This window comes from Bos javanicus, chromosome 18 (assembly GCF_032452875.1).
Source record: "Bos javanicus breed banteng chromosome 18, ARS-OSU_banteng_1.0, whole genome shotgun sequence".
NCBI lineage: Eukaryota > Metazoa > Chordata > Mammalia > Artiodactyla > Bovidae > Bos > Bos javanicus.
In genome coordinates, this window is record NC_083885.1 from 25,626,077 (window position 1) to 25,648,505 (window position 22,429).

General features: G+C 48.6%; 2 protein-coding genes across 2 annotated transcripts; both read left to right on the forward strand.

The window, feature by feature from the left end:
• The first annotated feature begins 37 nt into the window (after positions 1-37).
• On the forward strand, positions 38-12,064 carry COQ9 (coenzyme Q9). The gene is made up of 9 exons (XM_061387307.1): positions 38-113; positions 2,095-2,260; positions 3,406-3,541; positions 6,603-6,745; positions 7,005-7,089; positions 8,498-8,602; positions 10,518-10,673; positions 11,008-11,061; positions 11,384-12,064. The coding sequence occupies exons 1-9, from the start codon at positions 38-40 to the stop codon at positions 11,417-11,419; spliced, it is 957 nt and encodes a 318-aa protein (XP_061243291.1). The 3' UTR covers positions 11,420-12,064.
• A 1,937-nt stretch (positions 12,065-14,001) lies between these two features.
• Positions 14,002-22,368, forward strand: POLR2C (RNA polymerase II subunit C). Its single transcript, XM_061387311.1, has 9 exons — positions 14,002-14,162; positions 14,342-14,391; positions 16,812-16,880; positions 17,021-17,073; positions 19,697-19,825; positions 20,179-20,230; positions 20,361-20,529; positions 20,677-20,751; positions 21,344-22,368. The coding sequence occupies exons 1-9, from the start codon at positions 14,077-14,079 to the stop codon at positions 21,486-21,488; spliced, it is 828 nt and encodes a 275-aa protein (XP_061243295.1). The 5' UTR covers positions 14,002-14,076; the 3' UTR covers positions 21,489-22,368.
• The last annotated feature ends 61 nt before the right edge of the window (positions 22,369-22,429 follow it).

Here is a 22,429-nt window from a genome sequence, read left to right on the forward strand (position 1 = left end):
CCATTGCATCGCCGTAGGCGGCGTGCCCACTTCCAAGATGGCGGCGACGGTGGCGTTTTCTGGCGTCCTACGCCGGGCGGGCTGGAGGCTCCTTCAGCTGCGGTGCCTGCCCGGTGAGGGGGCGGCCGAGCCCGGGAGAGGGGAGGGAAGGGGTGGGGTGGTGGGAACCGACCTGGTCTGGGTGAGGGGCTGAAGAAGCCTCGGGGCGGCTCGAGGGCAAGGTGAGGTGAAGGGCATAACGGCTCGCGCCGGCGACCCGGGCTTGAAGTGGTCGCCTGGCTGGCTTCTGACCACGTTCTCGACCTGTGAGGAGCAAGAGCATCAGGGAAGGGCCTGTCATTCCCATTTCACGGAGTTGACGGAGCCTGAGAGAGGGCTGTGGGCGCCCAAGATGACACAGCTCGTCTGTTACAGACTGGCACACTTGCCCAAGTCTCTTGACTCTGATCTCAAATCCCTGGGTCCTGATCACAGGAAACAGCCATAGAGAGCCCCTCGTCTATTAATACTTTTTCCTAAGGCAGTCATTTCCCCACCACTTCAGTAATTCTTCAGTATCTACGTATCACCTTTGTCTCCATATAGTCAGTAGTTTTGTTTATATGTCTGATTTTATAAAAATATTGACCTTTATATCACTACCATAAATGGAAAACAAATGTCACCTCCCATAAGTAAATTATGTATTAACATATATAAGTATATAACTGATGAAATAATGTTCTTTTGTATCTCCTGTAGTCCACCTGAAATCTGGACTGCAGTGGTTCTGCAATATTGCTTTGGGATCTCCCAGACCCTTTTCAAAGTTTTATGAATATTTGCTCCATTTTTTTCTGTGCATATACTAAAATAATTGATATTTTCACCTGTCGCATGCTGTGTTTCTTTTAAAAATCATTGTTTTCTGAGTTGGTCCATAGATTTTTTTTTCTTTAATGAGTGCTGTTTTATACATAACTCCAACCTATATTCAGTAGAAGTACAAATAATGCCTGTGACCAGAAAATCTCCTAGATATTTACCCAACAGAAATGAAGGCATATGTCCGCAACAAGATTTGAACAAGTACATTCATAACACGTTTATTTATAATAGCCAACACTGAAACAGCCCAACGGAATAGTGTTTCTTAATGGAATACTACTGAGCAGTAAAAAAGTAACAACCTACTGATCTACACAAAAATATGAATCAATCTAAAAGATATTCTGGGCAAAAAAAAGTCTTATACATAATACAGAACCTACAGTGGAATTCTATATAGATGAAATTCTTGGACAGGCAAGACTAGAGTGAAAAATTTTAAACAGGTGAATATATATGTCACCTCAATAAAAGAAAAGTAAAAATTTTAACTCTAGTTAAGGATGTGTGTGCTGAAATGTTTAGAAATAAAGAATACTGAAGTTTGCGACAAATGCATCAAGAAATAGATTAATGTAGGAAGAGTAATGGATAGCCGTGTAGAACTTAGGTAGTGGATATACAGGCATTCATGCCACAGTTCTTTCCACTTGTCTGTGTGTTTGAATTTTTTTGTATAAATGCTCGGAAAGAAAACCGTAGTATTAGCCTTTCCTTAGTGAACACAGTACTGTACCTTTTAAAAGCCCTTGCCTGAAGTAAATGGGGCTGTTGCAGTATTGCAGATGAGAAAACAGACACCCAATAAACACTAGGGAGTCGGTACTCAGACCTAATTTCTAGTCCAGTGCTCTTGCTATGATATATAAGTATGTAACATTTTTAAGTCACTTTCATTTTTTGTTTGAGCCTCACAGCATTCTCATTGAGTAAATAGAGATTATTTCTCTTAATTTGCATATTTTAAAGTCATGCTCTTTGTCCATTAACCTAACAAATGATGGAAACATGCCTAGAAGACAGGTGTTCTCCTGGTTTATACTTTTGCCACCACATGGGAACCCATGTCAGAAGGTTCCCAGTTTACCTAAGATTTGTGTCTAGGATCCAGCACTTGGTTCTGGCTTTCCTCTGCTTTTCTTCCATCCCTCCTACCACTCTGGGTCTCAAAGGGTCTGCTTTTGAGTCAAGAGTGTCCTTGACTGATCAGCTCAGTTTCTGTTTCAGTGCCCCACTGCCGACCAGCCCTGGCCCCACGTGCCTTCCGTGCTTCAGCTATGCAGCTAAGGTCTTTGGATCAGCAGAAGAATCAACCCCCGCCCTCTTTTCAGCAACAGTCTGAGGCGCAGGGCGCAGAGGAACCCAATCCAGAGGCTCTGCGTTCACCCCCCAGGTAGGCATCAGAACACCTGCCCACCCATTTTGTCCACTTTAAGTGCCTGGGTGAATTTGTGCTTCTCCTTTCTTTCTGCTCTCCACCCTCTTCACACCTTTCATCATTTTCGAAACTATCTTTGGAAAGAACTTGTTTGTTTATTTTATGAAAATGGTGCCTATACATTCTAAAATGTTCTGAACAATACAAAGACGTTCACAAAAATCAAACAAAAAAATTACCAGAAATCACAAACCAAGGAATAACTCTGCTAACGTTTTTGTGATTATCCTTTTAGATGTTTCTCTAAGCAATTCATATATAGCCCTATGTATATTATAAATGATTAATTACACTGTATACTATACCTGTTGTTCCAGAGCCTGTTTTTTCACTCAGCAGGACATCTTTAATGTCTTTTCACAGATTGTATGATTTTAATTGTTGCATAATATTATAACAAATGGCAGTATCAAAATTTATTTGACCTTCTATTGATGGATATTTAGATTTCATTCACATCATGAAAAATGGTGTGATCAAGTGTGTGATTTTATTAGCAGTGGGAGCACGGAGTCAAAGGTTACGCACCTTATGAATTTTGTTCACACCTGTGGGGCCAAATTGCCTGGCAGAAAGGAGATAATAATTTCCGTCTCCATTAGATACGTTCTGTCTACTTAATCCTGCCCCTGAGAAGCTCCTCCGGCTCTGAAATGAGAGTCCCCAGTCAGTTTTCCGGTTTTGCACTGAATGTCCTTTTCATTTCAGTTCAGAGGGTCTTCTTTGTGCCAGGCCCTGTGAGTAATGTCACCATTGTCCCTGTCCTCATGGATTACAGTTTGGTGCAAATCTAGATAAAGAAACGGTGCCATGAGGCTATAGACTGGGATATCCAGGGTGCTGCGAGAGCGTGTCCCTTCCTATCACGTGACCTCCTTGCTCACTGGTTCCTTTCTCTCGGTGACTCTCTGGGAGGTGAAGGATGATGTGATTTTTGCTCTGTCGGCGTTCACAGACTGATACTGACAGGTAAGTAAATGTCCTCCCGACACACGCTGAGAGGAAGCACAGCGCCTGTGGTTTCTGGCCAGGCACATTTTGCATCGCTCGGCAGGAGGCGGTGAGAGGAGGAGTGAGAACTCTCCCCCTGTCTGTCTCAGGTACACCGACCAGGGCGGGGAGGAGGAGGAGGACTATGAGAGTGAGGAGCAGCTGCAGCACCGCATCCTGACAGCAGCCCTGGAGTTTGTGCCCGCCCATGGGTGGACGGCAGAGGCCATTGCAGAAGGAGCCCAGGTGTGTATGGGTGTGGGCAGGGAGGCCTGACCGGGTCAGCCAGGAGGGAGTCATACCGGCCAGAGAAGAGGGCCTCACACTTTCTTCCAGCCCAGCTCAGAGTCCCGGAACCCCTCACTGCTATCAGATATTCTGGTTTTGCTTGTTTTTCCTCTGTAGAGTAGAAATGGCTTTATTTTTAGATTATTTTTTAATATAAAAAGAATATACCATGCATTTGAATCTTGAGAGTTAGGTTTTAAAGGCAGATCATAAGTAGTGTGATGGAAGAGATCTGAGCTGAGTGAGGCTGGGGAAGGGTCAGTTGAGGCCAAATCAGACAAGATCCAAAGGTCGCGTTGAAGAGTTACAATGTCTTTTGTCCTAAGAATAATTGGAGATATGTCCCTAGTCGTGTTCGACTCTTTGCGACCCCATACACTGTAGCCACCAGGCTTTTCTGTCCCTGGAATTTTCTAGGCAAGAATTCTGGAGTGGGTTGCCATTTCCTGCTCCAGGGGCTCTTCCCAACACCGAGATCAAACCTGCATCTCCTGCATTGGCAGGTGGATTATTTTCCACTAGCCCCACCTGGAGATACAGAAGATATGGGATTAAATTTGACATTTCAGAAACCATCATTTTGGCTGCTGGATGAAAGAAGTATTAGAGGCAGAGCGAGTCACTGGGGCCTGCTGCCAGTCATGCAGGAGAGAGGAGGGCTTTCTGACCTAGAACAGTGCAGTAAACATGGAGACGGGTGGTAGAATGACATAGGAGGGAGTGACAGAGTTGCCTGTCAGTTTGCATGTGTGGCGGTGCCATTTTCTAAGATTAGGGCCCCTGAAGAGGTCCAAGTTTGGGGACGGATCATGGGTACAGTCCTGAGCTTTGTTGTGTCTGAGGGATCTTTGGGTCAGCCATTGGGAAACCTCGAGCATACAGGCCTGAAACTGGAGGAGCTGCCTGGACTAGAGTATATGTATGTGATCGTTAAACCAGGGACGTGAGTGAGATTGCCTCGGGTGGCACGAGTGTGAGTGTGCCAGGAGTGTCATGTGAAAAGAGAGAGGAGTCTAGGTTCTCGGGGACCACTGACATTGAAGGGTGGGTGAAGCAGGGTGGGGTGGCAAAGGAGACTGAGGTGGAAGAGCCTGCTCTGGAGGCCAAGCAGCAACATGTGGGCGGAGCTACTAGACATCGGTGACTGCAGTAGCAGCCATCGGAGGGGAGTACAGGTCAGCAGTAACGGGGTGGGTTGAGGAGTGAGTGGAGGGTAAGGAAATGGAGAGGCGTGTGGCAGGGACGGGTAGAGGGGAGCTGGTGTACGAGCTAGTGTACAAGCTAGTGTATGAGCTAGTGTACGAGCGGGGGAAGTGGGATGGAAGTTGGAGCCGGATGATGCAGAAACACGGGTGATGGTAAAGATACAGGAGAAATGGCAAAATTACAAATGTGAGGTTCCTTGAAGGCAAGACTTATGAAGTCCAGAAAACAGGTGGAAAGACTGGCCTTCGATGTATTAGAGGCAAAGCTGGAGAAGACAGCTGCAGATTTCGTTTTAGAAGAATCTTCTGGGTTCCCAGGGAATCGCTTCTGTTTTCTCTGAAGTAGGCGTGGTTGTCTCATGAACCTGAAGTTAGGAAAAAGTGGTAAGAGACAAAGATTTGGAGGTGGCAGGGAAGGTTTGAGAGAATCATTAGAGAAAGATGTAGCACCTGTAGAGAACAGAAATGTAACAGGATTGTTTGGGAAAATCTGAGTCAACTGATTATTCTATGGTTACCTGGCTTTTTTTCGCCCCACTCTGCATATCTCTGTTCATACGGCTGCATAATACCTGTTGTATTTACTTGAACTCAATTGATAAACATTTGGGTTGTTTCTGATTTTTTTTTAGTATTATAAACCTATGTGTATGACATAATTAAGTACATTTCTGGTTGGTTTCTTCAGGACAGATTCTGAGAAGCGGAGTTGGTCTTTCAGGGAGTGCGTCAATCAGAAGAAATCACTCGAATAGAGAGAATTTAACACGAAGCATTGTTAACTAGATGTGACATTGGTAACCAGGTAGCCGAAAGGATAAAGAGAACATTAAGGTATCCTCAAGGTAGCACCTACAGAGAGTAGCTCTCATCCTGTTCTCCTGCACTGGCAGGCAGATTCTTTACCATTGTGCCACCAAGGAAGCCCAAAAAGGCTGGGTACCTCCGCCAGAAGAGAATTCCTTCCCGACTCCCAATGGTGGGGATTTTTTAAGTCTTTTTGTTTCTTTCTGTCCTCCGTCCCTGCTGTCATCAGGGTTCTTCCGACTGTAGCTTCTCAGTGACTGTTGTTTAACAGGAGTAGTAAAAGGCCTCTGTGGCTTTGTTAAATAACTCCTTGACAACTCAGTGAGAAAAGTTTGTGGGTTTTTTTTTTTTTTTTAATAACTGAGAGACCTACTTTCCAAGAGATTTAGGTTAAGTGAGCTAGAAAGACAGTGCTTTTTCCAAGGCCCTTTTCACAACAGTTAAAATTCTAGGTTACAAGTGTTAGAACTCAACTCTGAACTGGCTCAAGCAAGACAGAGTGTTTCAGCTCATTTAATAACAGAAAAGTCTGAAAGTGGCTCTGGCTCAGCGTTCTTATCTTGTGCTGCTGGGAGCTGTCTCCATGGTGTATATGCTTTGCTTTCCCGTCCGTGAGCTTCATTCTCAGCAGGGGCTTCCCATGAGTTGAGAGAGTCAGCAACCCCAGAAGAGAGAGAGTCCCTCTTCCCTGTCGGTACTAGCGGAATTCCAGAGGCAGCCTCATAGGACTAGATTTGGTCACGTGCATGTCCCAGAACTAGGCGCTGTGAACTCCACACGTGCCGGCCTGAATCCCCTACTTTGCATCACACCCGGGGGCCTGATGGAGTGTGGAGGGACGAGTGCTCAGCTTCTCCCAGATCACATGGACCAAGAATGAGGAGTGGAGGTGTCGCACTGAAAGCCAAGCTTCTGGTGCCAGGAGAAGAGGTGCTAGTGATGAACAGGCAGCCAGTGACCACTGCACCTGCCCGCCACTTCCCTGTTTTCCCCCTCCCCCTCTGTAGTCCCTGGGTCTCTCCAGTGCAGCCGCCAGCATGTTTGGGGATGACGGCAGTGAGCTGATCCTGCATTTCGTGACCCAGTGCAATGCTCGGCTCACCCATGTCCTGGAGGAGGAGCAGAAGCTGGTACAGCTGGGCCAGGCAGAGTAAGTCCCACAGCATCATTGCTCGGGGTAGCAGCTAAGGATGGGAGGACTTGGACCCCACCAGCTGTCCCGAGGAGGCCAGTCCAAGCAGAGCCTGCAGGGTAGCGCTGAGCACCCCAGCTGCTCCAATGGGACAGAAATGTAGCTGCCTGTCTTGTTCTAGCTGGTGGACCCCTCCGTGCTAGAACCGAGTAGACAGGGTAGCACTGAGCCCCTGCCTTCGACCCAGAGACACTCTGTTTTCTTTTCTCTCTTCCAGGAAGAAGAAAACAGACAAGTTCTTGAGGGATGCTGTGGAAACCAGACTGAGAATGTTGATCCCGTACATTCAGCATTGGCCCCGGGTACATGGTCCACCCACATCCAGGCCCCAGGGTGACAGTGTGTTCCTGTTTATGATTCTTAGCACCTTCACGCGGAAGGTCTGGCACAATGTTCAGAAGTTAGCTTGCTGGTCTCCGCAGACCCAGGGGTGCGAGGTGCACTGGTACAGTAGGTGTCAGATTGAGAGCCAAAGAGAGGGCCTTCTGAGCCGCCTGTGTCTCAGTTCCTGGAGATGTGAGCGGCCTGGTCCTAGATCACGTCCTGGTGGGCTGCTAGTGGCCCGAGTATGTCACTGGGTTTTTGGTGAGGAGGGCTCCATGAAGGAGATGAGAAAAGTCAGAAGATTTTACTGACCATCATCATTAACAGCCCTTTCGCATTCTAGATCTCAGGGGAGTGGGGCTTCTTTTCAGTTTGTCAGTGTGACACTTAGAGAATTGGAGTGTTCATTCCAAGGGCTTTCCCCAACTTTTCTAAAGCTCCATTTTTCCTCCTCTTTTCAAAGTGTGTCACAATGTGGGCCATTCTCGGTTAAGAAAGTCAATATATATCAGAACTGAGAGAACCCACAGATCAACTGGTGTCCGCTGCCCAGCTGGGAGATGGTTGGGCATTTAATTTCAGCTGTGCGCCAGGTGTGAGAGAGTTCAGCCCAGAGTCAAGGCCCACCCCCTGCCCATGCTCGCATGCTCAATTTTGTGGACTTACTCACTCCACCTTGCATTTAAAGCCACACAAGTGCATGAAGTAGGCTCTGGTTGCCTTCTTATTAAGCGTGTTTCCTCCTGGGCTATTTCAAGATAACTTTCCAGCCAATTGGGGATGTCTCTCAAGGCCACAGCCAGTGGGTTTCAGAGTTGGTAAAGTGACAACCCTCGGACTGTCCAGTGTTGATACCTGCTAATGGAGGCATCTCTGGGTTGTGCCACTGCTTATATGAAAGGATTTTGAGGTCTCAGGTAACAGAAATCAGTTTGAGTTAGAGAAAAAAAAAACTGGAAGGAGTTTATCATGAGCTACGGCAGGGCATCAAGGGCAGGAATGCTGCTGCGCTCCGGGATGGCCTAGAATCGGGGCTTAGAAACCTCCCCCAGACTCCCCTCCTATCCCTGCCTCTTTCTCCATGTTACAGAATGGGGGTGCCCTCCTCCATCCTTACTCAAAGATACCAGGCTAGACCTGGCTGTCTGCATTCCCAAGTTCACATGCCAGGGATTGAGGATCTGGTTGAGCAGCAGAGGGTACTCTGCCCCGGCTCCCATAAGCCGCAGTTGGGAGGGAGCTTTAGATGCCAGGAGCTCACAGCTGTGGGTGGAGATGGTGCGTCTCAGAAGGAGGGCTGGGTGGGCCCCTTACTACCTCTACCAAACAGTGAGGCGCTGTCATTACCGGTGTGCAAGTACCCCTTCCTGTGTTGTCTCTCCCCAGGCCCTCAGCATCCTCATGCTCCCTCACAACATCCCACCCAGCCTGAACCTGCTGACCAGCATGGTGGATGACATGTGGCATTACGCTGGGGACCAGTCCACTGACGTGAGTGCTCTCCTCAGGCCCGCAGGGGGTGGGGACGGCTGGGTTAAGCATTTTCTCCAGAAGTTTGTGAAATTTCTTTGATCACACATCCCTTCAGGAGGACTCCAGAGTCATTCCCATCTTAGGAAGGAGAGTTTAACGTATGAGGAGGGTCCCTCAACAAGCCACAGTAGCCTCTAGGTCCTCTTCATTCAGGGACCAGTGCTATATCCACACATCAGTGCTCCTTCCCCCCAGAGTGTGACACACGGCATCAGAGGGCTGACTGGGCTACCGTTTTATAACCAGTTTCCCCTCAGTCTCCTAAAATTTAGATTCTATGGCAGACTTCCTCCATGTATGTCTTTTATGAGACTGATTTTTTTTAAAAAAGGATGCCCGTAGAGACATCCTCTAAGACTTTTTTTTTTAAGACATTGCTTTAAAAAGAAACTCCCTCCCTACAGCCCATCTTGGCCTGCTTTGCTCAGAGATCAATAAGCCTCTAAACAGGAAGCCGGAAAGAATCTGACTTATTAATACTATCATATTTCTGGTAGAAAATTAAAAATGTGTATACACATGTATATATCTACACCTTCATAAAAGAAATTAATATGCGATGGTACTTGGTGGGATCCAGGATGGAAGGCAGAGAGATGCTTCCACCACAGTTCTAACAAAGTGCTTTAATAAACTTGCCTCATACGGGAATATACCACCAACAGAGATGGTTGGAAAATGAAATTAGAAAGCCCAGAAATCAGGGAGGTAAAACAGGAAGCAGCCAAGCTAGTGCTCTGAAGAGTGATTGGCCAGGACAGCCACAGCCAGAAGTTGCTGAAGGACCCGAACTCTCAGCTCCTCCCAGGTGTTCCAGTCTGTCCCTGATGCTGCCTCAAGCCCTCACATCACTGATGGATGACACAAGGTTTGGTCACAACTGCCTGATCACAGAGCCTCCCTGGAACTTAGACCCCATGGACTATAGCCCGCCAGGGTCCTCTGTCCATGGAATTCTCTAGGCAAGAATACTGGAGTGGATAGCCATTCCTTTCTGCAGGGAATCTTCCCTAACCAGGGATCAAATCTGGGTCTCCTGCATTGCAGGCAGATTGTTCACCATCTGAGCCACCAGGGAAGCCTGAAAATTATATGAGATCTTTGTGACCCTGTGGACTGTAGCCCTCCAGGCTCCTTGTGTCCACAGAATTCTCCAGGCAAGAATACTGAAGTGGATAGCCATACCCTTCTCCAGGGGATCTTCCCAACCTAAGAATTGAACCTGGGTCTCCTGTACTGCAAGCAGGTTCTTTACTATCTGAGCCACCAGGGAAATACCTAGATGTCCAGAGACGTGGGCTTTTCACTGGTGGGTTCAAAACAGCAGATGTAGCAAAATCACGCTGCTGCTGCTAAGTCACTTCAGTCGTGTCCGACTCTGTGCGACGCCAGAGACAGCAGCCCACAAGACCCCCCCGTCCCTGGGATTCTCCAGGCAAGAACACTGGAGTAGGTTGCCATTTCCTTCTCCAATACATGAAAGTGAAAAGTGAAAGTGAAGTCGCTCAGTCGTGTCCGACTCTTCGCGACCCCATGGACTGCAGCCTACCAGGCTCCTCTGTCCATGGGATGGCAAAATCATATGGGATGCTTAATAAACATCCAGATCCTGGCACTTAACTTCGGACCTGCTGACTCTGGGCTCTAAGAGGTTGGGCCCAGGAGCCTGCATTTTCAATCTCCCAGGTGATTCTGACACCCAGCCTAGTTTGGGAACAGCCACATTGTCCAGAGGGCCACGTGTATCCGTGAAGGAAAGGGGAAATTAGGAGGGAGCCCAGGAGTGCCAGGGGCTTTGGGTAGGAATCACTCAGACTTCCCCCAGCCTGCAGCAACAGTGGTGACCTATCCCCCTGGATGGGTTTCTTTGCAGTTTAACTGGTATACCCGCCGAGCAGTGTTGGCTGGCATCTACAATACCACTGAGCTGGTGATGATGCAGGACTCCTCCCCAGACTTCGAGGACACCTGGCGCTTTCTGGAAAACCGAATCAGCGATGCAATGAACATGGGCCACACTGCCAAGCAGGTAGCTCGGGGCTCGGCATCTGGGAAGCTGCCTCACTAAGCGCTCTGTCCTCTTGGGCCAAACTCGTCACCTGTCTGTTCTCTTGCTCTTCTTGGGCCTCAGTTGACAGTCCCCAGGGCCTTCACAGGGAGCCTGACTGGTTCTTCCTCACCCCAGCCCTTCCCTAAAAGCCACATGTGGTCCCTTTGTTACTGTGTTATCTGTAGACTCTTCTTCCAGGACACAGGCCCTCTTGATTCTACCTGTTGGGGCTAGTAAGCCTACTGATCAGACCTCCCTGTCTCACGTCTGAGCAGTGGTGGGGGCCTGAGAGAACCTAACTCTTGACTCCTAGGTCAAGTCCACCGGAGAGGCCCTGGTGCAAGGACTCATGGGCGCAGCAGTGACGGTGAGTACCGCCCGTCTTGTCCCTGCCCAGCTGGCTCCAGTCCCATGATCCTCACGCATGTCACTCACCCCAAGTAGTTTTGTAGCCTTAAATTGGGGAAACTAATCTTACGACTGGCAGTGGTTCAGTCCCAATCTCTAGATCCCAAATATCTCACCTCTGTTTGTTACTGGCATGAAGACATAATTTATGCCTGGGACCCTGGTACATCAGATCTCTGCATCATAGCCACACAGGCTGCCTCAGAAATCTCAGTCTTTGCCATTGGAGTCCTGGGGGCAGGGCCAGGTCTCATCATTCTCTGTTTCCATCCTGTTGTCAGCTCAAGAACCTGACAGGTCTAAACCAGCGCCGGTGAGCAAGAAGGGCTGTAAGCTAGAGTACCCGGAAGAAAACCCACGGATGTATCCAAAGGGCTTTGAAACATACAAGGTGCCATCCATGGAACAGGGTGTCACCGAGAAAGCGCCAAAGGACTCTGCAGCACTACCACAGCCACCTGGGAACCACAGGGCACTGGACAGCACAGGTGTAGCCCAGAGTTGGGCCACTTCTTCAGTTCCTAATGCCAGGCCAGGCCTCCTGATGCCTTTTGGCACCATAGCTGTGGGACTGAAAAATGCGGCACTCAATCAAGCATTCAGATCATGGAAACCCAACACATCCCTATTGTGGTCTCTCAGGCACTTTGACCATGTCTTAACCTGCCTCTGGGGCTCCCAAGTCAGAGTCCGGATCTGAGGCCACCCCCGGTGGCAGCTCCCCCACAGCACAGCACAGGCCTGTGGGTTCCATGCTGCCCTTTCATGCTCCAGTGTCCTGAGTCATTGCACCGGGAAACCCCGCGGGCAGGCTGCCTCACCTGAGACAGGTGCCTGCCAGTGCTCAGCCTGGCCAGAGGTGTGGTCCCAGGCCCTGTGTCATGTTAAAACAGCACTCACTGCAGGGTTATTAGTGAACTTAGAGTCTGTAAAATATTATAATAAATATCTTTGAAGCAGTTTCCTGTTGTGTAGGGAATTTCCATACAGATCATGGCAGCTGTCCAAGACCCCAGAAGCAGAGAGCAGGGTTTTGGAGAAGGCTTGCAACTGGCAGTCAGGAGACCTGAGTTAGGGTCCCGGTGCTGTGTGACATTGCTGGGCAGCTATGACAGCTCTGCACCTGTGGGCCCGGGTCTCCCTTCAGTAAAATGTGGGTGACAGGGGTCTTTCCCCCTCCCGGTTAGCTTCTTTGGCTCCTCCTGCCCATCACTGACTATTTCCTTGACACAGTATTTAGCTTTACAAATTCAGCCTCTGTGCTGGCTGGGCCCCCTATTTAAGTCCGGTTAATTCTGTTCAGCCCCTGAACAGACTTGTATAAGTCTGTTCAGGCTGCTGTGGTGAAATGTCTCACAGTTATAGAAGCTGGAAGTCCAAGATCAAGGTACCAGCTAACTTGATTCTTAGTGCTTTCTTCCTGACACACATGGCCACCTTCTCCCTACATTCTCACACAACAGAGAGAGCATGCAAGTGTGCTCTGTTGCCTCTTCCTGTTTTTGTTAGAGCACTAATCTCCTGAGAGTTCTATCCTCAGGACCTCATAAAGACCCCCATTTCCAAGTATCCTCACATTAGGAGTTGGGGCTTCACCATTTTGGTACACGCAGCACTCAGCAGCCATCTGTCTTCTGCTTTGCTGTCTCCTACCCAAGTAGACTGAATGATGATGGGAGTAATGGCTAGTAGGAATTTCCTGTCTCTTGTGCACTTTCCTCTGGGCCCTTTCTGCACCTAATTCTTTTATCTTGACATCCTGTCAAGTTGCCTGCAGTAGCTATCCCATATTTTGTTCCATTCCCTCTTTTATCTTTTATAGCATCCATCTCACACTCAACAGACAACCTTAATTTACTGAGATGATACAGGCGTTAGTGCTAGGGTCCCCTTAATGCTCTTCTTCTCTGTCTCAGGTGTCACTCCTTGCTAAGGCAAACGCCTCTCTATCCCCTCTGATTATTCTTTCTCTGCCCCTTACATGTTGTCCCCTGCCAAATTCTATTTTAGGACTTCTCTGTATAACCTGCTGCCACCTGGGAATTCCCTGTCGGTCCAATGGTTAGGACTGTACTTCATTTCAGGGGACATGGATGTGGCACAACCAAAAGCAAAAAAAGACCCATCAAACTCTTTCCAGGCTGTTTAAGGCACTGCGTACTCTGTGCATGTAACCTACATGTGCCCTCCCATATAATTTAAGTTATCTTTAGGTTTCTTACAGTACCTAATACAATGTTTAATGCTATGGTAAATAGTTGTAAATGCTATATAAATAATTGCTGGTCGTGCAGCAAATTTATTTTGTTTTTGGAACTTTATGGAATTTTTATCTTCAGTTGGTTGGATTCAAAACCCTTGCATATGGAGGACCAACTGTACTTTAGTTCTTCCATGAATTTACACACTTCATCCTTTTAAATGTTACACAGTTTTTTACACAGTATTCCTGTGTTTGTATGTTTAACCAGGTCTCTGTCAATGGGCAAGTTTTATCTATCTTTTGCTACAGACTGCTGCAGTGAACTGGAGAAGGAAATGGCAACCCACTCCAGTGTTCTTGCCTGGAGAATCCCAGGACGGCGGAGCCCAGTGGGCTGCCGTCTATGGGGTCGCACAGAGTCGGACACGACAGAAGCGACTTAGCAGCAGCAGCAGCTGCAGTGAACGTCCCTGTACATGTATGTTTGCTTACAACTGCAAATGTTTGTGCAGTATGGATTCTTAGAAGTGTTACTGCGGAATCAAGGATGTGTGCATGCTTTGCCAAATCGCCCTCCGAATGGTTGAACCTGGCGCCTCTTCAAGAAGGTGGTGGGAGGGGTGGGTAGAAAATTTCGGGCCTCCGAGCAGCAGGCGGCGCTGTGAGCGCCCCTCCGCGCCAGTGGCGAGGCCCCGCTGACGGACTTCCGCTGGCGGAGGTGCGCAGGCCGGGCAGAGCTGACGCCAGAGGCCGAGCGAGCGGTGGGGCGCGATGCCGTACGCCAACCAGCCCACAGTGCGGATCACGGAGCTCACCGACGAGAATGTCAAGTTCATCATCGAGAACACGGACCTGGCGTAAGACTGCTGGGGGAAGAGGTTGGCGGTTCTGGAAAGCCGGGGGCCCCGGCCTGCGGGACGTCGTGACTTTTCAGAACTGGCTCCCGGGCCAGGGCTTCCGCTTTGGGCACGGTGGGGCGCGACCCCGGCCTGTCGAGGCTGGGGTACCCACACGCCGCTTGGTTTTCATTCCTCAGGGTGGCAAATTCTATCCGGAGGGTCTTCATCGCTGAGGTGCCCATAATAGGTAAGCGACCCCAATCTCGTTGCCGGGGCTACCAGGCCTCTCTCTCCCCCCACCCCACCTCTCCCTTTACCTTGCAGCTCCTGCCTCCAGCCTTGGTTTGAGCGACGGACTGGGGGCGCTAAGAGAACAGTCGTGCTGGAGACTTGATCGGGCCCTTTGCCCTTGGCCCAGGGCCATTCTGGCCACCTCTCTGGTTCCACGGGCTATTTATTTTGTTCCATTCTTTTCCGTGCGTTGGTGAAGCGCATGGGCTCAGGAGTCTGTGGACTGGGACTCAGAAACTGTTTTCACTTACTATCGCTGCGAAACTTGGACAAGCTATTAAACTCTGTTGCAGCCCCCTCTCTAGTGTTCGGACGCTAATAGCAGTTGTCAGGGCGACGTTAACGATTAAGGGTAATAATCTCTGTGCCTTATGTTCAGTGAGTCTCCAGTACCGGTAGATGTGAATCTGTTCCGTCAGCTGCATTTCGGGAGCATCCAGGCAGTGGTGCTAGGCACTGGAAACGCAGAGCTGTAAAGTACAGGGTTCTTTAGGAGTTCACCTTCAGTTGCTCAGTTGTGTTCGACTCTTTGTGACCCCATGGACTGTAGCCCACCAGGCTCCTCTGTCCATGGGATTCTCCAGGCAAGAATACTGGAGTGGGCTGCCATTTGCTCCTCCAGGGGATCTTCCCAACCTATGGATCAGACCCTCTCCTCCTGCATTTGCAGGCAGATTCTTTTAGGGTTTAAGGAGAACCATAGCTGCAGTGGGTTTGACGCTTTGAGGAGAAAGGATCTGTTTCTGCTTTTCTTCCAGCCACTTTTCACTGGGTGTTCTGCCTGTCTACAGATACACTACAAATATTTTCTGAGTGTTAACTCAGAGTTTGGTTTAGGAAAAAGAGATGTAAGCCATAGTTACCGCATCAAGTGTGCAAATTCCTAAGAGATAAACAGGCCAATTGTTTGGTAAGCAGAGGACATTGTAGTTTTTCCACCATTACCACCCTCCAGAGACTTTTTCAACTCAGAGCTTGGAGTGTTGGTTCTCCTTCTCTGCCTAATCACCCCGTGGGGTCTCAGGACCCTAGTTTCATCATGAGTAAAATGAGGCAGTTGTGCTTTAGACACTGACATTCAAGCGCCACTTTTTCCATAAGTAGCATGAAGCATCTCTTGCAATCCAGACCCCAGTTAGGAATACAGAAATTAAGACATCTGAAGACCCAAAGAATTTTTGAAGCTTGAAGTGGAAGCAAGATGCACACAAATATAATGCAATTAAGACAAGTGTCTTAAGAGAAGTATGGACAGAGTTCTAGGAGAGAGTAGCTTCTTCCCGGGAGAGAGTGTTCATCTCTGTATCACAGAGGGTGGGCAAGTCCTGGTTTATGGGAAGCTCACAGAGTTTTTAATCCTGCACAGGAGAGGTTAAAGGCAGGCCATTGGGAGGAAAGGCAGAGACAGAAAAGCTTGGCTCTTAGTCCTTACTTGGCTCAGGTTTAGGAAGCAGAAGGACAAGCAGGTGGGGGTCTGGTCATGTCTGGTCCTCTGTTCCTAGTGTCTGCCCCTCATTGGACAGTTGGTCTCACTGCCTTTGACTTCTGAATTTAGTTGTTTATGTACAGATATTTATGAATGAATGAGTAAATGTGTGTTTAAGTCAACTGTGTGTGACACTACAGTTCTCCTCGCTCATGGCTGGTAGGGATTAGTATGCCTTGCCCATTAAAGGAATTGTGTAAACATGATTTGGTTGAATGATAATAAAGTATTAATTTGGGTAATCTAGTCATTATATCACAAAAGGAGATGTGGACCATAAATCTATGTTACTTCTCTGAGGTTTGTCCAACTTTCAAATGCCCAAATAGTTTGTGTTCTTACTGGTGTTGGCATGAGTAGCAGATTTAAGTGCTTCCCACAGAAATATTCAGCTCTAAGAAACACATTCCCATTCTCGTGGTATCTTTAGGTCATTGTTTTTGGGGTAATACAGGGAACTCTGCATCATAATTGCCTGAGCAGGGAAGTGCGGTGCGGTGTGTGTGTGTGGTTCTTATTAAAATGCAGCTTCCTGGGCCCCACTCCAGAGCTGTGGAATCAGAGTCTCTGGCAGCCTGACTCGGCCTCTGCAATTTAGTACGCACTAGATGATTTGGAGGAGCTCAGATGGTAAAGAATCTGCCTTAGTGCAGGAAGCCCCCGGGGTTCAATCCCTGGGTTGGGAAGAGTCTCTGAGAAGAGCATGGTAACCCACTCCAGTATTCTTGCCTGGAGAATCCCATGGACAGAGGAGCCTGGCAGGCTGCAGTCCATGGGATTGCGAAGAGTCAGACACGACTGAGCAACTAACACTTTCAGATGATTTTTAAATCTGGAAAATTTGGTGGCTAATCTGCCCGTCTGCTTTTTCTGCTTCCTTCATTCTTTAGCAATTGACTGGGTTCAGATTGATGCCAATTCCTCCGTCCTTCATGATGAGTTCATTGCTCACAGACTTGGTGAGTGCTGGGTTTGGAGAGTTACAGGGAGGGGGCTGTGCCAGTGTCAGAGGAAGAAGCGTCCTCCCTCCCAAGGGGACTTGTGGACTCCTTCCACCTTGGCCCCTGCTTTCTTCATTGTGCTTTTCTATGTCTTCCAGGATTAATCCCTCTCACCAGTGATGACATTGTGGACAAGTTGCAGTACTCCCGGGTATGCTGTGTGCTTGGGGAGCTCGGGGGAGGCAGGGAATTCAGTTCTCAAGGAGATTTTTTGCTGCCATCTCAATTTTGGCTTTTAGAAAGACAGTGTGGAGATGTTGTCTGGAGCCCAAGGCAGGCATCGGTCTTTGGTTCTGATGGGACCACAGATTGATGAGGCTCAAGGGGCATAAGAGAGTCTCATTAGCCAGAGGGGACATACACCTGGATGCTCATTTATACCGAATGGGTGGAGCTGTTTCTCTTCAGCATCTGGTGTGCAATGTTTTCCAGAGCATCTCTTCCCAGGGACAGGGGCCTAGGAGGCTAAAGGGCATCAACAGAAGGATAGTGGGTGAGGACAAGGAGCAGAGGGAGTGAGAACTGTTCTGCAGAGCAGCAGCTGTCTGCCAGCTGTATGCCTCACCCTATGGGTTGTCTTCCTGAAACATGGCTCCATTCTTCTGGGGTGACGTTTGCCACTTCCATGATACATTAACAGACTCAGAACTAGGGAACGTGTAGGACAGGATTAGGTTACCTGTATCCTTTCATCAGAGCTGCGTTAGTTGACAGCTTGAGAGTATTCCTTCTTGATGGCTTTCGGTGGTCCTGAATCAACCCCTTTTCTGGTATTCCCAGGGGCACATCATTTTGGTGTGCTAATGGCTAATTTGATGTATTTTGTAAATGTATATGAGTGTTGCTGTTTGTTTTATTATTTATTTATTTTTGGCTGTGCTGGGTCTTTGTTGCTGCTTGAGCTATTTCATTTGCATCGAGTGGGAATACTCCTGGTTGCAGTGTGCAGGCTTCTCACTGTGGTGGCTTCTCGTTGCGGGCACTGGCCCCAGGCTCAAGGGCTGCAGTAGCTGTGGCTCGCGGGCTCAGTGGTTGCTGCTTGCTGGCTCAGCAGTAGTTGTGGTGCACGGGCTTAGTTGCTCCACAGCATGTGGGATCTTCCTGGACCAGGGTTTGAACCTGTGTCCCCTGCATTGACAGGTGGATTCTTATCCACTGCGCCTCCAGGGAAGTCCATATATGTGTTTTTTTTTTTTAATATTCAAGCACACAGCAAAGTGTGGAGCTAATAAAACAAATAGGCATGCTGCCGCCAAACCACCTGTCACATTTTGACATTTCATCATTTTTGCTTCATGTCCCCAGAGTCTGTTTTTAAGAAATAAAACATCACATATATTGGTAAAGACAGTTGTACCACCGATTGAAGAGCAGTTAGTCCATATCTTACATAAAGATATGCATCCCCCGTGACTGAACAGTTCCTTCCATTAAATTTTTTTCTAGTATTGCATTTACTGAATAAAGATGGTCTGGATTTTTCATTTGTGTTTTCTTAAAATTTGCAGAAAAGTTAAAAATAGAATACATATTCATTCTCATTTCACTTTTAATTTACAGTTGTTGATACTTTGCTATATTTGCTTTATGTTTCATATAGATGTTGTGATTTTTGCTAAACCATCTGAAGGAACGTTACAGAAATCATGATACTTCTCCCCTAACTACATCAGCATGTGTGTCCTAAAAATAAGGATATTTTCTTACCTAACTACAATATTATGTCTAAGAAAATTAGTGTGGATTTGTACTATCTATATACAGTCTAAATTCAGACTTTCCTAGTTATCCTCAAAATGTCCATAATTTTTTTTTATTTGGCTGAACTGCTTGGCTTACCAGATCTTATTCCCCTACCAGGGTTTGAACCCCACTCTTGACAGAGAAAGGGCAAGTCCTGACCGCTGACTGCAAGGAATTCCCCCTGATTGGCTGTTTGTGATGCATGCACTGCATTCGGTTGTTAAACCTCTTTAGTCTCTTGATCTCTTGAACAGACTCTTCTCTTTTCATTGTACTTTTTTTTTTTTAGGTTGAGTACCTTTTTATATTTTTGTCTTCGATTACATTTTGATTCTTTAATTTCATATTTCTAAGAGTGATTCCATCTCAAGGGTCTGGGCTGCTTTCCTGTCCCACCTGTGTGTGATTACAGGCTGGCCAGGTGTGGCCCATAGATTTCCTTCATCGTCTTGAAAACGTCAAAAGTAGCTTGGATTTTCCTCACTAATATGAGGGGAAAACAGTTTGCTTGACTACATTCTAGTAGCTCTCTTCTTGCCTGACGTTAAATGGTGGCAGCTAGTCTCTTAAGACGGGAGTGTTTCAAGAATCAGTTTAAAGAATAGCAAACTTGAGAACTATTAAAGCTGAGCGATACTTACGTGGTAGCAGTCTCTTATACCCTTCTCTGCTTTTGTGAATGTATGAAACTTTTTTAGAAAAGGTCAGTAGTCTGGAGCTTAAAAGGTACTTTTTCTATTGTCCCCTAGATTGTTTTAAGTGGTAATTGCATCCACAAGCTAGTGCCAGCTCATGGATACTGAACTGTGTGGGCTGAAAGCCTCCTCTGTTAGTGCCTTGGTTCTCTGAGGAAGAGCCGTTCAGCAGCCCAAGAGTGGTGTGTAGATGGACACAGCTGACAAGAGACTGGCGGCTGTGGTCCACCCTTTCATCAGATGAAGAACCTTCAAGGACAGGGTATTAGAAGCGGGGAGCCAAGCCAGACTTCACTGTCTGTCCACAGACTCACTGCTGTCTCTCTCCCACCTCAGGACTGCACGTGTGAAGAGTTCTGCCCCGAGTGCTCGGTGGAGTTCACGCTGGACGTGCGGTGCAACGAAGACCAGACGCGTCATGTCACGTCTCGAGACCTCATCTCCAACAGCCCCCGGGTCATTCCGGTCAGGAAGGCCTTCCCTGTGGGGACCTCTGCTGTTCTTCTGGCTCCAGTGGGCCAGATTGGGGTGGATTCTTAGAAGATGCCAACTTCCCTGTGTTACCCTCTGCCTTAATGTGAGCCTGATGCTTAGAAGGGCTAATGATTCTGGACCCTTGCCAGGATGGGCAGAAACATTGGTGCTGTGGGCCCTCTGCCCCCTTAGGACCCTTTTGAAGACCATGGTACTGTTTTGACTAAGGAGGTTGTAGGGGTTAGAGGCCAGTTACAGCACAGACGGGATCCCTGGAGGTGCTGGAAGACTTCCGGGTGAGATGAGCAGCTGCTAATAAATGCCTCTGTTTGGACTTCCTGCAGGTGACATCTAGGAACCGAGATAATGACCCCAACGACTACGTGGAGCAGGACGGTAAGGCACCCCGAGAGAGGCAGAGACCAGACCCAGCCTCTCATGTTGTCTGGTCTTCCATGGGCTGCAGGTCAGACCCGGAGAACTGTGCCTCTGCCGGCCCTCGACTGACTGTCACCTGTCCCCACAGACATTCTCATCGTCAAGTTGAGAAAGGGCCAGGAGCTGAGACTGCGAGCCTATGCCAAAAAAGGCTTTGGCAAGGAACATGCCAAGTGGAACCCAACTGCAGGAGTGGCTTTTGAGTATGACCCTGACAATGCCCTGAGGCACACGGTGTACCCCAAGCCAGAGGAATGGTATGTTCCTGGTGGGAGCTGAAGGCCGGCTGGGTGGGTGGGTGTGGAAGTGGCTCCTAGTGACCCAGATGGGGCAGCCTGACTAGGAGACACGGGTCCCCTGAAAGCGGCCATAGCAACCCTGTGCTGACCTCTGTTTGACCTCAGGCCAAAGAGTGAGTACTCAGAGCTGGATGAGGATGAGTCGCAGGCACCCTATGACCCCAACGGCAAGCCAGAGAGGTAAGACCCTAGTTTGGCACTCGAAGGTCACAGGTCTGGTGCAGCCTCTGAGTTAGGGAGCCCCTTTCCCTCCTGTCCAGTTCCCCTCAGCTGAGGAGGGGCCGGTAACTGCTGAACCCCCCTTAAGTTCCCTTTTGGTCACTGGGAGAAGGGGGCCCTCCAGTTATACAGACTGTTCCTTTTGTGATTATTCAGCCCCCAAAGAAAGACCAACATAAGATCAAACCTAGGGCCCCAGACTGTCCAAAGCCTTCTAGTGACAAACATGAAAACAGTCCCCGGGTCATTCCAGTCAGGAGCAGTGGCACTGCTGATCATCTTCCTTCCCCTCAGTGTGGAGTGTGTCTGTACACAAGTGTTTTGAGATTGTCACACAGTATCTTTTTGAGGCCGCTGTGGCCCTCTTGAGGTCCTACAGAGTGCACTGGGACCACTGTTTTTAAGAAGCTGGATGGAGGTCAACCCTGGGACAAGGTCAAATTCATGGGGAGAAAGGAGTCAGGACCAGAAGGGAGGGAGGCCCTTGGCCAAAGCTGGGGCCCGCTGGCCTGAATGCTTTGTGGAGGGCTCTCACTGGACTCTTGCCTCTCAGGTTTTACTACAATGTGGAGTCTTGTGGCTCTCTGCGCCCCGAGACCATCGTCCTTTCAGCCCTCTCTGGATTAAAGAAGAAGCTGAGTGATTTACAGACCCAGTTAAGCCACGAGATCCAGAGTGACGTCCTCACCATAAACTAGCTGCAGCTCACCTGTTTGAGCAAAACAGTTGGATTTCAGGTCTCTTCTGAGACTCTTTTTGGCTCCTGGGCACTGGACAGCTGTTGCTCAAGTTTCTTGGCAAGCCTTCGGTACCAGTTAGCAAGGCAGCATCGGGGAGGGGTAGGTCCATGCCAGCCTCGATCGGTTACAGATCACCGGGGGCGCCACTGCCATTGCCGGCAGGACAGTTTTCCCCTTCATTTAGCATCCCTGGGCCTGCCTGTAGGTTGGCAGCAGTGCTCCCTGAAACACTCCTTCCACCCTGTCTCCCAGTGTGCCTTGGGGGCCATAGGGTTCCCCTGTTGACAACCACTGAGCTGGACTCTCACCTTTGGGTCATTTCAGCTCTTTACTTCGAACCCTTTCTGTTCATGAGTTGGAGCGCTCACCATTGTAGGCTCGTGTGTAAGGACTGACTCTGAATCCTGACTCGGGCTGCACGAGCGCCCTTCCAGTCCCTGCCTCGGCCACCCTGTTGGCCTTTCACTCAGATTCTCAAGTGTCCTGAATTTGAGAATCTCTTAAGAGTAGTGTTAGTCCTAGGCTATCCCCCTCTTCCCCCCAGTAAACCTTGTATTTTGTTCTCTACCCATCAGTTTCAATCTTCACCAACAATGGCCAGATGATTTAATTTGTGTGGTGGGGGCAGGGGAGAGGACAAGGACCTTAATGAAGATCTGGCCTTGACCCTTAGCCCTGTAGGTAGGCACACACCCAACACAGTTAATTAGGCAGCCTGGCAGGAGAAGCCTGGAGAAAACCGGAAATCTAGTACAGAAAGGAAGGGTTATTTATTAACAGTAGTTGTCTTTTGAAAGTTTTTATTTTTGGCAATAAAGAGCACAACGTACGTAATCTCCTTCATGCGTCATCGAGCCACGAACCGAGCCAGCCAGCTCTGCCTCCCTTCCCGTGGTCTC